A 17,376-nucleotide genomic window follows, 5' to 3' on the forward strand; every position below is an offset into this window, starting at 1 on the left:
TTGTTCCTTAATCAGGTTTATGTTAGTTAACATAAACTAATTTTTCTTTCTTAAAATACTTAAATCTTTGAATTGCCAAAGAAATAAGTACCAATTTCAAATTTACATTATAATTAAATATATCAAGAAAGTATAGAGACATATTTCTTCATTTTAAATATCACTTAATAGTTTATCATGAAAATAACAAAAAAGTAATGGAAATGCCAACTTCTCTGTATGTGTATATAGCAGAGTCTCACAAAACGTATTTTATTCTCCCAAACTGGGGCCACGCTCCTGAATCAATTAGCCTTCATGCCAGTCCCAAACCCCCAAATAGCTTGAAAACTAAAGGAGGAGATAGGCAACTATGTACCCACCGCATGAGGGATTCTAGAATCCCTGTACTATCTAATCTCTAGATATTACCACTCAGTGGGTTCAATAACATGTCATCTTGCTGTCCAAGTTATGAACCAACAGAAATATATTACGGGCATTAGGTATGTTGTCAATGTGTTCCCTAGGTTCATCAATAATGGGCAGAGCTGCCCTGACCTCCAGGATCAGTTCTACTAACACACCCTCCCAGTTACAGGCAGACAATGTATGCATAAGCAGAGTAGAGTTAGGACCACCAAGAGCCAATCTAGGGGACAAACTCCTGGGCGTGCAAACTGGCCTCAAAATGGAGGGCTTTAGGAGTAGGCGGGCTTTCCAGTCCCATCTCTACTGAGGACGAGACACCAGGAAAGTTAGGAAAATGCTGCCTTACAGAAACCATAAGGGTGAAGAGGAAGAATTCCTGCCTGCACTGTAAGGATATCTTTTTCTTCATATCTTCCTTGAGGTGATTCTGATGAATAAAGCAGGTGTTTAAAAGAAAAACAATGAAAAAACTGTATTCCATTCAGACCATCAGAGAAAAGGAATTCCATAAGCACAAATGCTTTCTGAAATTTTAGATGGAAATGAGCAGCATAAAGTGGGTTCACGGAAGAATCAAAACATTATTAAAATCTTATGAAAAGGGTATGTATGGTAAAACATTAAAGAAATTAGATTTATTCATTTAGATCTGTTCTTAAAATGTGGTTTGGAGACTGGGGGTTCCCACAATTCTTTCAGGGGATCCAAGAGATCAAAACTATTTTCATAATAATTCTAAGATGTTGTCTTTTTCATTCTTACTGTCTCACAAGTGAGTAATGGAGTTTCTGGAGGCTGTGTGATGTGTGGTGTCCAGTAGAGTGAATGCAGAAGCAAATGCGAGCATTCACCTGTCTCGTATTACACTACATTTGACATTATAGAGATTTGCAAAAATGGGAAACAGTGCCACTCTTCTCACTAAATTTCTCATGTTTGGAAAACACAGTTTTAAAATATAATATGTTCATTATACTAAAATGTCATGCATCTGTTAAAAAATAAGTGAATGCATGTGTTTTTAAATTTCTCAGTTTTAGTTCTAAAATTATATATATGTATATACATATATAAAACAAATAAATATAATCAACATAAAAATTCACCAGGGTCCCCATTAATTTTTAAGAGTACACTTAAGAAGTATTTAAACAAACATTTTTTATAATTACTTAGTCATCAATTATTTGAAAGAATCTTTTGCCAGAGATAATGATCTCTGTTAGTCTTTATATCCACAGAGGCTAGGGTTCAATTTAAATTGCAGCAAGAAGAGAATGACTGTAAACCCTAGAATATATTGTCAGTAAAGCCTTACTGCGTATAACATTCTTCTAGTCTTATCTAATGTTAAAAGTAAATAATCGCGATTTTTACTTCCATCTGAAGTTCTGCATTTCTTTTATAGCTTCTCAATAATTTGATGAGTAACTTTTCAGTAGAAATCAAGAAAGGAGAATCTATCAAAATGTGATTAAAACACAAACTTAATTGAACTAGTGTTTTCCAATTTATGTTTTGTTTCGTGACCGCTATTCTCGAAACATTTTTATTTTGATAGAAAGCTACTAGCAAAAAGGTCTTTATTTTGTCCTGTTAATGTCCTCTGACATTTACAGAAGAAATATAAGGGGAAAGTAAATTCCAAAAATCTAAATGCATTTTAGTCCAAACATATTAATACTTGACGAACAGCGAGGTCACATTGCATCCTTCCTTGGTGTGAGGAAAGTCTGTGTCAACATCATCTGCTTTTATTTATAAAAATTCTCAGAGGCACATCGACACAGCTTTAGTTGCTGCTCTCATTTTCACATGGTATGTAGTAGCCAGCTTAAAAGAATGACTGGGGTTTTAAATATTGGAATGCTGAAAAATACTTTGTTTTAGACCCTGACAGTTGGTTGCTGATGTAATTTTTTTTTCAATTTGGAGCTCTTGTGACCTCCTTGACTTTGAAAATTATATAAACAGAAAGAGAATTGTCCATTTGCTGTCCTCAGTCTGTTGGTTGTTGCTGTCTGCAGTGTCCTAGAGAATTTTAGTAGCAGTTCCTGAGTTGTCTTTGCTTCTTAGAAGCGGAGAGAGTTACTTCCATGGTCCTCAGGCCAAGGTCAGATGGCTGCTGTATGACATTTTAGAGAATACCTTCTTTTCAGACTTGACATCTGGGAATACTATGAAACTTTAAGAACAATGGCCCTCAAAGCTTCCAGGAGCTTTACAAAAACAAACAAAACAGATGAAGACACTGAGCTGGCATTAAACTTCCAGTGCTGTGTACTTTTTATAATACTGGCCATCCTGATTAATTCTATTCTTTGGTAAGGAGATGCCCTGGAGGAGGAAGAGGGGAAGCATAAGGAAAAGCCTAACCTAAATCACAGCTTGGTTGAAGCATCTTCTGCCTTAAAATAAAAGTGATTCTTGGGAAATTTGGGGCACTGGTCATTAGCTTAAATAAAATTCTTCTGGTCTCTCAAACATCTACTGAGTGATCAAATGCATCTTGCCACAAAGATGGTAGAAACTTCCTTTCAACCTTCATTTCCCCACTTCTTACCTAACAAAGCCTTAGATGTGACTGCCAGGCTTTCCTGGTTCCCCAGTGTAGCTTCAAAGAGCTCCTTCTTTTTTATTTAGTTACACATACAGATATAAATAGAAAACATTTGTACACAGTTTATTACAGGTCTGTATTTTAGATTGTAGAAAGTATCTGTGTTGTGAAACACTTGTGTTTAAAACCTTTGCAATCGACTTTATTCAGAAGTTTTGAAATTAAACCAATAGCTGAGTAAACCATTTTAATACATTAGTGTTTAATGTTCTCCCTTTTGTTTTGACTTAGGAGATCTTGAGTTGAGGCCCTCAACATTCCTCATTATTGACCCTCTGCTGGGACTTTTGAAGATTCAAGAAACACAAGATCTGGATGCTGGTGATTATACCTGTGTAGCCATCAATGAGGCTGGAAGAGCGACTGGCAAGATAACTCTGGATGTTGGCTGTAAGCCTCCAGATCTTATAGGCCAATCTGGTTTGAAATTGATGTGCTGTTTTTGATGTTTAATAACCTTGAAATGATTTAGTAGAATTATTCGTCAGAATGACAAAATTAGAGGGTGCGTTTCATATAAATATAATAACGTTAGTTAGCATTTACTAGGTGCTTTCTAGGTACCATTCACTGTGTGAAAAACTTTTATATGGGAAGATCCTAAAATTATCTCCTTTGTATAGATGAGGAAACTAAGGCTTATAAAGACTAAGCAACTTGATCAAGGTTACAGAGCTAAGGAGGTGCAGAACCTGGATATTTGAACTCAAGTTGTCTGACTTCAGAGACTATAAGTTTCACCAGTGTATCACTAATTGCCATTTCCCTACCAAGAGTCATCCATTCTGCCACCAAATTCCTAAGGATCAACATCTGGAGGCCAGAAATTATACTTTGGCGCTAGACCACAGATGATGTTGATGACAGCAAAGGTAGCAGGTTATGCTTTTACTTTAAAAAATTCAATAGCAATTACTCCTTGGTGTGTAAAATAAAGCATTGACTACAAATAAATGTCAATCACCAAATGAAGATACAGTGCGTGCATGACAACTATCTGTAGGTTACTCAAGAAGTTTGGTCCCTTCTTTTTTGTCTATCTCATGTCTCTTTTAAAAAATAAATCTCTACACAATGTGGTCAAGCATAAAACAGAGTTCACTTTGTATGAAATAGAATCTGGCAGTTTAATTCTAAGATAATTTAACATTTGTGTCCCTTAGAACTTATAAAATATGACATTTCATTCAATTGTCCTATATTTTTACTTGTGTATGACAGTATTCATCCCAGATTTTTTTAAAGTTAGAACTGTAAAGAAAATGCTTTTTATTGTTTTTAGAATGTAGTAACACCAAACATTTTAGTTCTGTTTTAAATTTTTAAATGAAAATTATGTCCAGCTAAACTTGATATTTTGTTTCATGTAAGCTAAATTCTTGCTTTCTGGGATCTTTCATGATCCCCTTGCGCCTGAGCTGTCTGGTGAGCTCTCTGCATTCTTGGTGACTATGCCCTGGGAGAGATTGAACAAAGCTGGAAGTGACCACAAAGACCCACTATAGAATCTGTCTAGGATGCTGTAAGATGTGTTTGAACCATGACTAAACTCTGTGGTTATTAAGAGAAATGCCTTGAACGTAAGATCGGAACCTCTGGGTGGAGGGTAGCTCTGAATCTACCAGCAAGCAGGATGTAAAACACAGTAATGCTTTTAGAAATGTAAGGCCCAAATGAAGAGGGTCACTATATAGAGAATTCTTGTTTACAAGAAATACGCTGAGTTCAACATTTTAATTCTCCACATTTTCTAGTTCTCCTTCTACCTCCTTCCTGCACAGATATTTTATGTTTACCCAACATTCTTTTAGACTTGTCTAGCTCTAGAGGGAGAAACTGTCCCAGTAATTTTTCCGAGCAAAAAGGTAATTGCACCCTCAGTCCCCTCAAAGGTTGTAGAAATCGTAAGGACCTTTTATATATGCTTCTTTGCTTACTTGCTGCCTTCTTGATAATCTCTTTCAGCTTCTGGAATGTCCAGGTTCCTCCTTCTGTCCAGTGATAGGACATATAAGGGTTCAGGCTCTCTGTGCTGGGGTCTTGCATTGCATTAGGAGACATCCTAACAAATGTTTTGTATTTTTGCTTTAGTTCTTGAATGGAAGTGAACTTTGTTTATCTTCACTTACATTTTCTGTGGCCCTTTCTAAGACAATGGCTTTTTCAACATTCATTCCAGTAATTGTCTTGACAGAACCATCAACATAAGCCAAATTAGTTATGATAACGTTGACCATTGTTCACGATTGGCAAATAACTTAGTATTAAAGTCAGCCCCATTCACGTTTCTGTTATGTATTAACTGTTTCCATATTCGCTGTTAGATTCTTCTCACTGTAGCTCACAAAGACTGAATAGACCTTGTCTGTTCATGTCACACTATTGTTACATATTCTAGCAGATGTAAGATGTAAATGCCAAGAACCTTGCAAATCACAGCTGTAGCAATAATTATAGTTATCACTATTAGATTTAAAGTTAAACACACATCAAATCACAACTTTCCCCAGAACTTAGATAGTGGTTAAATAAATGGTGGACTCTGACAGAGAATGGGTTTTCTGCCTGACTCTATTCATCTATAAAATAATGATATAAATGGTACCTACCTCATTGGTTGGTTGTAAAGATAAAACGAGACATCATCATCACATACACCCAGCGTATCAGCTGTTACTGCTGTTCCTCTAAAGCTGTTTAATGAAATACGTAAATGAACATTAACTTCACAAATTAACTGATCATTTTGATTCTTTGAACCTTGAAAAATAATATGGAAATGCCGCCTGGAGTGGACCTCAGCAGTCCTACAGCAGAGGGGCCAGACTGTTAGAAGGAAAACTAAAAAAAAAAAAGGAAATGCCTATATAATAGCAGCTTAGTATTTAAGATTAAGCCTTGGGATTTTAATGTGAAAGCCACTGCTTCAGCTTAACTTTTTTTAGAAAGGGCTTGAGACAAGTTAAGTACTAAGCTTAGTAGTGCATAAAATTGTTCATTTGAGTTGCAAAACTGTTGGGCATAAATTTAAGTAGCTTATGACTTAGGAAGGAAAGCATGCTTTTGTCCATATCATTTAGCTATTTGAACTTTCCGTTTGTTTTCGTGGGCATATTACTTCGTATCAACAACACTAGACCAAAAATAACGAAAGGCTATTTGATGTGATTTTTGAGTTCTAGCTTCTTGTAGCAAGTGTCCTTTTTCCTTTTATTATCATGGTTTTAAATCATGGACATTTCAGGTCAACAGGGAAAGTCACCAATGCTTTTTGTCCTTTGTAAAAAGGGATAGTAAATTGTGAGGTCATTTGGAAGGAAAAAGGATTGGCTACATCAAACAAAAAGTTGGCTTGGCAGTGATTTTGTTTGTAGCATTCCATACCACACAGGGTTCGAGCCTTAGACTGTGGTTTCATGCTTTGTGGTTTGGTGGAACCAAAACAATGTGTCCAGTCATTTCAAGAAATAAAATCTCTGACTAAAATAATGCAATCATCACCACATGGCGTATATATATTTAATTGTCCCTAAGGGAACTAGAATAGTTTTATGAAATAATTTTTGGAGCAAGGTGGTCAACCTGTTTGTGATTTTCATAGTTACAGAATAATGTGCGTACCCAGCCATACCTACATGTAAGTTACAGCAAAGTTGTACTGTGGCGTTAACCCTGTGCAGATCTCAAGATGCTTGCAAACAAATACTTAGGATCTCAGGATCAAACATTATCCTAACAGACTCTATGAAGAAGCCTACATTGAAATTAACCTTAGATATAGTAAACTCTAGTTGAGATTTAATAAGTTAACTCTACAACATGTTTATTGAGAGTTTATATTTGAGTGATTATTATATGCTACATGATGAATAAAGATCATCCTTTCTAACAACATGAGATAGGAAATGTTATTATTCCTTTTTGTTCATGGAGGTATTTTAACTAGGGGAGGTAAAATAATTTTCCCGAACTTACAGATGAAACAATAGTAGAAGCCAGTTAGTGTGCTCTTCACCTCTCTAAGCAAACAGCCTCTGTAGAAGCACCGTGCACCATACTACACTCACTGCTATTTTTCTTCCCCATAGTTTCATTAATGTGCTTACCACCTACCCACTGTAATTCACTTGGAGTTCATGCTGACCACATTCAGGAGTAGGAAGTATTTTAAAAGCTTCTTGGCTGTGTTAGGAGCCGCTTCGTTTTTGAGGTTTGCTTGTCATTGATGCTGCCTTGGCTGCTTACCTAGCACCTGGTATTCTCATTTGCCTTGTTTTGTGATACCAGCACATATATTCTTTGGCCTTGTGCTTGTCTTGTGCATGGTGCTCTTCTCAAAGCTGCTTTACAACAGGTGACTTATCTTGTCTTAATTGAGTTTTGTTGGTACAGATTGAGATTTGCTTATCCTTTTTTATTCGTTTGTTCTTGGCTTTCTTATTTCTGAAAATTTAAATTTGTCTTCATTTTCACTGATGCCTGTGTTGTAATGTGTCAGTAAACTGGGTTTGCTTCCAAGTACTTGGTTGATTCCAGGCTTTTGCATATCTTTGTGCTGTCCTGGAATTTATTTTCTGTCCATCACCGCATTTACCTGCCCATACTCAGCCTAACATATCCTGAAACTTCTAAACTTAACTTCTGTTATTCAGGACAGCCACCTGCTTTAGAATAAATGACTTCCATTTATCCAGAGAGAAGTACCTAGGGTCCAAGAGACTTAGTGTATTAATGTCCATTCTCACACTGCTGTAAAGAAACATCAAAGTCTGGGTAATTTATGAACAAAGAGGCTTCATTGGCTCACCATTCTGCAGGCTCTACAGGAAGCATTAGGGAGGCCTCAGGAAACTTATAATCATGGCAGAAGGCAAAAGGGAAGCAAGCACATCTTACAGGGCCAGAGCCGAAGGAAGAGAGCAAAGGGGGAGGTGCTACACGCTGTTAAACCACCAGATCTCATGAGAGCTCATTCACTATCAGGAGAACAGCAAGGGGGAAATCTGCCCCCATGATACAGTCACCTCCACCAGGCCCCTCCTCCAACATTGGGGATTACAATTTGACAGATTTGAGCAGTGACACAGATCCAAACCATATATCACCTAGGATAAGCAAGTTATGAGCTAATCTATTAACTATGTTCAAAATATGTTTATTTTGCCTATTATTTTTGTAAGTCAAATTCCCATATAGATGGATTAAGAAAAATCTAAACATTGATAAGCCATTTATTTTAAAAACACATTGTTCAGTTGTGGCATTTAACCTAATCTAATTTTGTTTAGGTTCAATAAATAGAGGGATTCTGAAATTGCCATGTTTCTTTCAAAAGTGAAAGTTCAATGTACCGGGAATATCATATACTCTTATGCAACACACACACACACACACACACACACACACACACGTTATTACTGAACTGTTGTCATACTGATTCAAAAACTCATTCACAAATATCCAGTGCCCATGAATAATGCACAAAGTACTCTATTAGCTGCTGTAAAAGATAAAAATATGATTACAGATATAAACTCTCCAGGAAATCAAAAACAAACATAGTCTCATAACAGGTTGAATGTGGTGACTGCCATGAGAATGGGAGAGAGCGAGTTCTCTGAAACTTCAGAGAGAGAAAAAATCATGTTCATCTCAAGCGGTAAGAGATGGCATCATAGAGGAGGGGGCCTTTTCAACCAGATTAAAAGATTGCCAATATTTCAACAGCCAGAGATCAATAGCAGACATTACATTGGAGGGAGGTGGTAATAACAAGATACCGACATGAGAAAGGTCAGTCCTTGTTTGGAGAAGAACAAGGGGTGCTGATTACTTAGGTAGTTACACTTATAAAGGGAAATTATAGAGGCTGCAAAGTTGGAGGAGGTTCTTCAACCTGTCCTAATGCTGCTTGAGAGACAACTGTACCTCAACTCCAGGATTCCCATGAGAAGAAAAGTGATCTCTGTAGTCATATTTCTGAGCCTGCTAACTATACAACTATGAGAAGTTGTGAGAACCCATAGAAAAGGGGAAGCTAATGTAATAACAAAGAACGGTGACTCCAAAGTTTAATTGACTTGGTTTTTAATCCCGTAATTCAACTCCATGAGACACACTTAGCAAATTAACTATCTATTTCAGTTTCTTCATCTATAAAATCAGTCTTAAGATTTCAGCAATTTGACATAAACTAAAATTGAAAATAAATTTTTCAAATGAAAGGTTCTCTCTATTTAAGATAATTATGATTGAAATTTCCACCCTTTTTATCATCTATCACTTTAGGAAAATGGTTGTGCGTCTAAGTGCCTCCCTTCATTTATAAAGCAAAAAAGAAACACCCACTGTTTTTATAAGAGAGAAATATCAACAGGGTAAATTTACAATATAACATGAACAATGGTTTAATTCAAATTCAGTCTGTTGACAATTTAATTTTATATGTAATATGCTTGTATAATATACCAATAACTCTTTTGTTGTTTTTAATATCTTCCAGCACCTCCAAATTTCATACAAGAACCTGTTGACGTGTCTATGGAAATTGGCTCGAATGTGACATTGCCTTGTTATGCTCAGGGTTATCCAGAACCAACGATCAAATGGCGAAGATTAGACAACATGCCGATTTTCTCAAGACCTTTGTCAGTTAGTTCCATCAGCCAACTAAGAACAGGAGCTCTCTTTATTTTAAGTAGGTTGAAGGAAATATATTTTGTATAAATATGTACTTTTATATTATACGTTTATACTTTGTTTTGTTTTGTTTTTTGAGACAGAGTTTCGCTCTTCTTACCCAGGCTGGAGTGCAATGGCGCAATCTTGGCTCACCGCAACCTCCGCCTCCTGGGTTCAGGCAATTCTCCTGCCTCAGCCTCCTGAGTAGCTGGGATTACAGGCACGCACCACCATGCCCAGCTAATTTTTTGTATTTTTAGTAGAGACAGGGTTTCACCATGTTGACCATATCATGACCTAGTGATCCACCCGCCTCAGCCTCCCTATGCATTTATGTTTTATACATAGGTATTGCTGTTTAAAACAGTAAATTATTCTTGCCAATATATTTTATGTCATTACACTTTACTTTGAAATAGGACTGGCATTTTATATTTGGGAATTGTCATTAATGAGTTATATTTTATTCAAATGTATCTCATTAATTTATCATAAGGGCTTATGAAACAATATGACTTCTTCATACCTTACCATTTTCTTGTTGTGAATAGAGTCACCTGGCCCGCTATGTAGATAAATGGTCACATTACCTTGGTTCTTGGAACAATCGTTGTAGTCAGTTAACTTTATTTATTTTGTCCAACAGTACATAACAACATGCATAGGAATGCTTCGGAAACTCCCGTATTAAAAGCTGTATCCACCTAAAGCAAAAGATCCCATCACCCCCAAAAAAGTCAAATACTTCCTCATCCAAAAGTTTTGTAAGCTATTCAGTATTCAGATATTTGGAAGCACCTTGTATTTTTTCAAACAATGCTAAGAATAATTGCATGGTGTTACCAGGGGAGGAAAAGCATTTAGATAATTATTGTGTTTTTAAAAACAATGAGATGTTTGGGGTATTTTATAGAAAGCTTTCAATCAGTTATTGCCAAGTGAGTTATTTTTATTATTATTTTTTGGGGGGTGGGTACGGAGTCTCATTCTGTTGCCCGGGCTGGAGTGCAGTGGCATGATCTCAGCTCACTGAAAACTCCACCTCCCAGGTTCAACCAATTCTGCTGCTTCAGCTTCCTGTAGCTGGGATTACAGGTGCGAATGACCACGCCCAGCTAATTTTGGTATTTTCAGTAGAGATGAGGTTTTACCATGTTGACCAGGCTGGTCTGAAACTCTTGACCTCAAATGATCTGCCCACTTCGTCTTTCCAAAGTGCTGGGATTACAGGCGTGAACCACTGTGCCTGGCCCAAGTTTACCAACAAACATACATTGACCACTTAAATTTTGAGATATAAATTAAATTTTCTGATAACGAGTGCTTCAGTGTTCAGCTCTATGGTGGACAGAAGTCAGATATAAGGTCTCTCACTCAGGTAGTTTGCAGTCCATTTTCTGAGTGGATGCCCATAAAAGTAGCTACTGGGAAGTACACATCAGATTGGGTCAGATTGTGCATGACTTGAAATGTCCAGGTGAAAAAATGGATTTGATGAGCTAGAAGTTAGAGAGCTCTACTCCCAGTTTGATAGACAGGAAAAGGTACATGAACGTACTGTTTCAGAACACCACCACTGCAAGATAGGAAGAGAAATGAGAGGAGGGGAACATTGAAAAGCTCAAATGGTGACGATGAGAAACAACCCAGAGGTCAACAAAAAGTGAGACCTGAAAACAAGTGGATCAAAAGAGATGAAAGAAAAGAAAGAATAAAAGAGCCCAGTATCTTGAGCAACAGCTGCCTGTCAAAATTAAAGTGACTGGAAGGAAATTCGTGATTATAAACTTGGTTCTCATAGTACGTTGTATTTCTACACAAATTAGTCCAAGAATTGATAATATGAAAAATATCCTAGTTAGAACTAATGTCTGATTTATTAATCAGGTGGTTTGCTGAATTTTTATTTCCAAATGAATGTTTGCTATGTAGAATGGATGCTACCTTAGTTTACCAGATGCAGTTCTACAACTAGATGCATATGGCTAACAGAGGAGTGGAAACTTTGTCACGGTTCTTTATCTGAGGTAGTATGGAACTATTCATACTGGTTCAAATCTTACCAATAGGTTAAACTGCTTATTTTGGTTAAGATATTTATAAGATTGCACCCATTCCCCTTTTTAAAATCCTCTCTTTCCTTCCTGATTGTTCACAAGATAAAACCACACTCTTGAGAAGGTACCAGTCCACCTCTTCAACTTGAGTCTCCTGACTATCCCCACACAACCTGTAACTTAGGATGTGTCCCCAGCCTCATGGCTCCAAATCCCTCTTTAATTACAAATATTTTATAATTTCCTTTTATTATCTTAAAAAATTCTATTTGATCTAACTACATAATAAAAATTTTTTTAAATATCGAACACATACAAAGGAAAAATGAGGGAAAGTAATTTATGTTGAAATATATTTCAATATGTAAATATTCTTGCATTATCTCCACAATATGTATATACATTTATGTGGCAACATTATGAATTCAGTAGCTCAAATGCAGACTCATGCAGGATTATGAGACTGATGACTCAAAAACTCCAAGCCGAAAAAGTGATTTTCTAAGATGGTGTGCAATTATTACTAAAGTTCTGTCTTTCTTCTGCCTTTACAGAATTAGGTTGTAAACGCATGTAGTTACAAAATTATGAAATACCCACATTTCCAGTGGGAGCTTCAAAATCATGCTGGACGTGGGATAATTGTTCCTTTGCGAATCTGCCACATTTCACCTCTCTAGTTTTTGCCCACCTCTTTAGTTTTTTGCCAGCAGGCTTCCCCAGTCATTGCACCAACCAAAAAGTCTCCCCTGCAGACTTCTAACATGCCTCCAGGGTGGTGGTGCAGAGTCCATTGATGGTGCAGCTTTCTATTCTTTGCACAGGCCATGATTTTTCTAGTCATGCTCTTGCCTTTGTAACCTGTTAGATTTGGACTGCCCTTCCTGTATTCTCCCTCAGATACGATTACCTTGATGTGAATCCTTCTCTAATTTTCTTTCATGCAGTTACTCCTGCCTCTGCTTCCAGAGCTCATGGTCTGGAACTCTTTGTTAGCACTTACTACACTGTGGTGTGATGGCGGGTTTCTGTGTATGTTTCATCCCCTGCCAGAAGGCAGTGCCACACTTTCCGTCCACAGATCTCAGCACTGTTCCTGGCACATAGTTAATGCTCCATAGATGGGATTGGATGAGTAAATGAGTTCTTCTTTTTAGACTTATGGGCAAGCGATAAAGGAACCTATATTTGTGAAGCTGAAAACCAGTTTGGAAAGATCCAGTCACAGACAACGATAACAGTGACCGGACTTGGTAAGATCAATTGAATGTCTGCATACCATGGTCTTCAAAATCATCAGGCTTCTTTTACTATGTCATCTCTTGCCTATGCCACTTAAAAAAAAAAGATAACTAATTACTAGACCAGGCTTCCCCTCCCTACCACATTTCATATTTCTTAGAATGTTAGTCTTATGCTTACAGATTATCTGCTCCAAAATGAAGGTCAATTTAAATAAATTGTTTTAAATCTAAATATGAATACACACATGCATACACACACACACACACATACACAAACCCACACATATTAGAGTCATGGTCTTTTCTGATTCCTTTTTTACATTTGTTATTTTAGTCAACATGAAATTATTATTGTGTATGATATGAGGTAAAAATATGATGTCATTTATTTCCAAGTGGTAAGACATTTGATGCAATATCTGATATTGAATATTCTATTCCCAGTGACTAAAATACCCATTTGATCACATGGTAAGTTTATGTCTCCATATCTAATCCTCAGAATTCTATTTCTGCAATAGTACTACATTATTTAAATTATTATAGCATCTAATGTAATTTTTATATCTGCAGGTACATGTTTCTCATTAATACCCTTTTACACAATTTTAAAAATATGTCTCCATTTATCTATATGTAAATTTTCCAAGTAAAATCTCTGATGGAGTTTGCTTTATGTTAAATTCATTCATTGATTTTTGGAAAAGGGCATATTGATGTACTTCTTTACCACGCCACCTAGGGGAGTCTACCTCATATTATTTGCTGAAGCTCTTACAACAGCATCCCTGATGATCCCGTTTCTTCCAGTCTGCTTATAGTTTTCAGATGAATATTTCCCCCCAAATGATCCTGATGATTCCACTTTTCCATTTATCAATGCTTTTAGTTACCCTCCATTTGTCTACTGAATACAGTGCAAATAACTTGACTTGACATTTCAGGCCTTCCATGCCGTACACATCCTTTTTTACCTTCCTCTACACTAACGTATTACCGGTCCTTTTGCATCCCCCCTACTTAGAAGGAGACTTTATATTTACTTTTAAAATCATACCCATTTTCATGTAAAGTATTTGTTTCTGAAAACTCAAGTTTTTATAGCATAACTAATAGTCTTTAGGGCCTGTAAGGTCGTTTGCCTTCCTTTCGGGTGAAATAGAGTTGACGGTGCCTGTGCTCTCTCTGATTTAGTTGCTCCACTTATTGGAATCAGCCCTTCAGTGGCCAATGTTATTGAAGGACAGCAGCTTACTTTACCCTGTACTCTGTTAGCTGGAAATCCCATTCCAGAACGTCGGTGGATTAAGAATTCAGCTATGGTAAGAACATTTTAAATGCATGCATTCACATTCCTAATTTTCTTTTCTATTCTCCTCTGCTTTTCTTTCTTTCTGTTTGTTTTTTGAGACAGAGTTTTGTTCTGTCACCCAGACTGGAGTGCAGTGATGAGATCTAGGCTCACTGCAACCTCTGCCTCCCAGGTTCAAGGGAGTCTCATGCCTCAGCCTCCGGAGTAGCTGGGATTACAGGTGCCCTCCACCATGCCTGGTTAATTTTTGTGTTTTTTAGCAGAGACCATATTGGCCAGGCTGGTCTCAAACTCCTGACATCAAGTAATCCATCCACCTCAGCCTCTCAGAGTGCTGAGATTATAGACATGAGCCCCTGTGCCTGGCCCACATTCCTGATTGTTTTGAGTAAGAAGTACTGTATTCTAATCACTAAAATATCAATTTAATAAATATACAAAAATATGTTTTTTATAAGTATATCAAAGTTTTTCTTTATTATTAACATATTTTTGTTATTCGTATTATTTTGGCATTAATAAAATGGAGAAATAGTGTTGTAATTTTCATAATTTTATATTAAATTCAGTGTCACTAGTAAACTCCTTTCAGAATGTAGAAAACCTGAAGCAAGTATTGTTATTTTCATAGCACTTAAATATTTTTGTGCTCTTCTTTGTAGTATATTATAAAATGTTAATATTCCCATAAAATTCTTCCATTTTATATATCAATATTTATTATTAACTTTAAACATTGTATGTTTCATTATGAACTATATAAAAATGATATTTATTGGCATATCATTTATATGAAGATAAATATATAGTCAATATTTTTCAGTGTGAAATTTTTATGAAAGGATGTAAAAAATGTTTATAGTTCTATGTAATTTTTTTCGATAAATAAGCTATCTATGGTAATAAATTTTCTTGTGGCTCAGAGGATTTTTTCTTTCATTTTCCAGAATATCAGGACTCACTCTGTTCTTGAAGTACTGATTAGAAATGAACATGCTTGAACCTGGGAGATGGAGGTTGCAGTGAGCCAAGAGTGTGCTACTGCACTCTTGCCTAGGTGATAGTGAGACTTTGTCTCCAAAAAAAGTGGGGGGGTATTGAATCCATCTAAGAGGATGTAAAATTTCATATTTGCATAAAAACCTGAGAAAAATTAGTAAACCTCACTTAAAAATAAATGCCCTTTTAGAATGATAGTATTTGAGCACTAAAGTATCTTATATGTTGTGTGGATAGATGGTACAGATTTAGAAGTGATCATTCTTAACTGATAATATTACCAGCCTTCCCTGACACAATTCATGCATCACATATTGTCCACTGATATTTGCATCTATTACCTAACAAGGGTGGATATTCAGAGTAAGTCATTCTCCCTTGGCGTGAATGAGTGCCTGTGTGCCAAAATAAAAATATCAGATGGCTTGCTAGTGGTAATAAGGTCTTCTTGGAAAAGAACAATTTAAGCCAAAAGTAATAATTATAGTGAAATTTGGGTTTTGAGTGATGACAGAATTTACAGAAACATTACACAAGTCATGTCTATATCTTTCTTTTTTTAGCTTGTACTTAACTCTGATAAATATTAATAGGTGTAATTTCTTGTAGATATATCAGGATTAAATGTACAGTTACACTCTTGGTAACATTTATGCTCATCGTTTTGCACTTAAGGACATTAAAATTTTTTGTCTATAGAGTTTTAGTAACCCAGTTGGAAAAAAAGAGCAGATTCATTTTTGACCCTCATAAATCCTTTCTTTTTAAATTAAAAATTACCTTTTTTTCCCTTTAAGTTGCTCCAGAATCCTTACATCACTGTGCGCAGTGATGGCAGCCTCCATATTGAAAGAGTTCAGCTTCAGGATGGTGGTGAATATACTTGTCTGGCCAGTAACATTGCTGGGACCAGTAACAGAACTACCTCTGTGGTTGTGCATGGTAAGACACACACCCAATGTCATTGTTTCCAAACTGTGTTCAAAGTAGTTGTTTCTATATTTTAATCAAGTAATTCTGTTCCTCTAATTACAATTAGATATCTCTATTAATTCTTACTTCTTATTTCCTGAACAATATCGACATTGTTAATGTTGTTTCCAGATTTCCCTTTTTTTATGTACACAAAATGACATTCTTGGGAGTCACCAGCTGAGTCTGGCCAAGGGCTTTTGTAAGTGGTTTCTTAATTGTTAAAAGTGAACTCGGCTCTCAAAGAATTATATTTAAAAATATATTTCAATTTCAGACAAGCTGAACTCATTACACCCTCCAGACTGCCTTTTCTTTTTGTATTGTGCAACAAGCGTGTCCTTACTAATGACCCCTTTGTGCTTGAGCTAGAAATGACCTAAGCTTTTCTAAAGGTCACCTCATGTGCTCCAAACAATCTTCTTGCATGTTTAGTAACTTAAAGGTCACAAATAAGAAAATCCAGAAGCAATCTTTTTCCATTCATGACTAACAGTAACCAGCTTTTTACATCTCGATAAATAATTGACAGCTTCATTCTTTAAGAAATTGTCATAACTTTTTTGTATACTTCCTTTAAAGGCTTTGGAACGTTGCTTTTAAAAAAAAAAATAGCATTGAAAACAGCTTTGTGTACAGGGCTGAATGTCTTAGGGAAGAAAGTACTAGAAAATACTTATTTTTAGTAGTTGATTTACTCTTTATTTAGTGCGTGGAGAGTCCAGTAGTTTTCAAGTTTTGTTTGGTCTGTTGACCATATCAGTGACCGCAGACCATCATCTCTTGTTATGCCTGCTTCTCTTAAACAGCTGCTACCACCTTTCCCAATTTTATATTAAGTATCCACCAATATCACTTTATTCTCAAAGAAATATTATTTTGAAGAAATATTAAAACAACACTACATTAGTTATAACCTGGAGGAATAAATGCAAACTGACATATTACATATGGTGTGTAACTATTTTTCAAGAAGATCAGACCGTAGATTTCCTGGAGAGTACTTATAGACTGCTTTGAGAATCTCGTGTAGGAATGCCCTCATGTCATCCCTTTTTGGCTTCTAGTGACTGCCTAGAA

General features: G+C 36.2%; 1 protein-coding gene across 12 annotated transcripts in view; it reads left to right on the forward strand.

The window, feature by feature from the left end:
• The window catches only part of HMCN1 (hemicentin 1), a 532,161-nt gene that overhangs the window by 313,019 nt on the left and 201,766 nt on the right, over positions 1 to 17,376 (forward strand). For all 12 annotated transcript variants that reach the window (XR_013529004.1, XR_013529005.1, XR_013529007.1 and 9 more), the window contains 5 exons: positions 3,263 to 3,421; positions 9,534 to 9,728; positions 12,927 to 13,022; positions 14,208 to 14,335; positions 16,122 to 16,266. Coding sequence is in view for 8 of the 12 variants with exons in the window: in XM_035280045.3 (XP_035135936.3) it covers positions 3,263 to 3,421; positions 9,534 to 9,728; positions 12,927 to 13,022; positions 14,208 to 14,335; positions 16,122 to 16,266 (723 nt within the window). In the remaining 4 variants the exon portion in view is untranslated. The remainder of the gene's footprint in view (positions 1 to 3,262; positions 3,422 to 9,533; positions 9,729 to 12,926; positions 13,023 to 14,207; positions 14,336 to 16,121; positions 16,267 to 17,376) is intronic.

The sequence above is a fragment of the Callithrix jacchus genome, chromosome 18 (genome assembly GCF_049354715.1).
Source record: "Callithrix jacchus isolate 240 chromosome 18, calJac240_pri, whole genome shotgun sequence".
NCBI classification, from domain to species: Eukaryota; Metazoa; Chordata; class Mammalia; order Primates; family Cebidae; genus Callithrix; species Callithrix jacchus.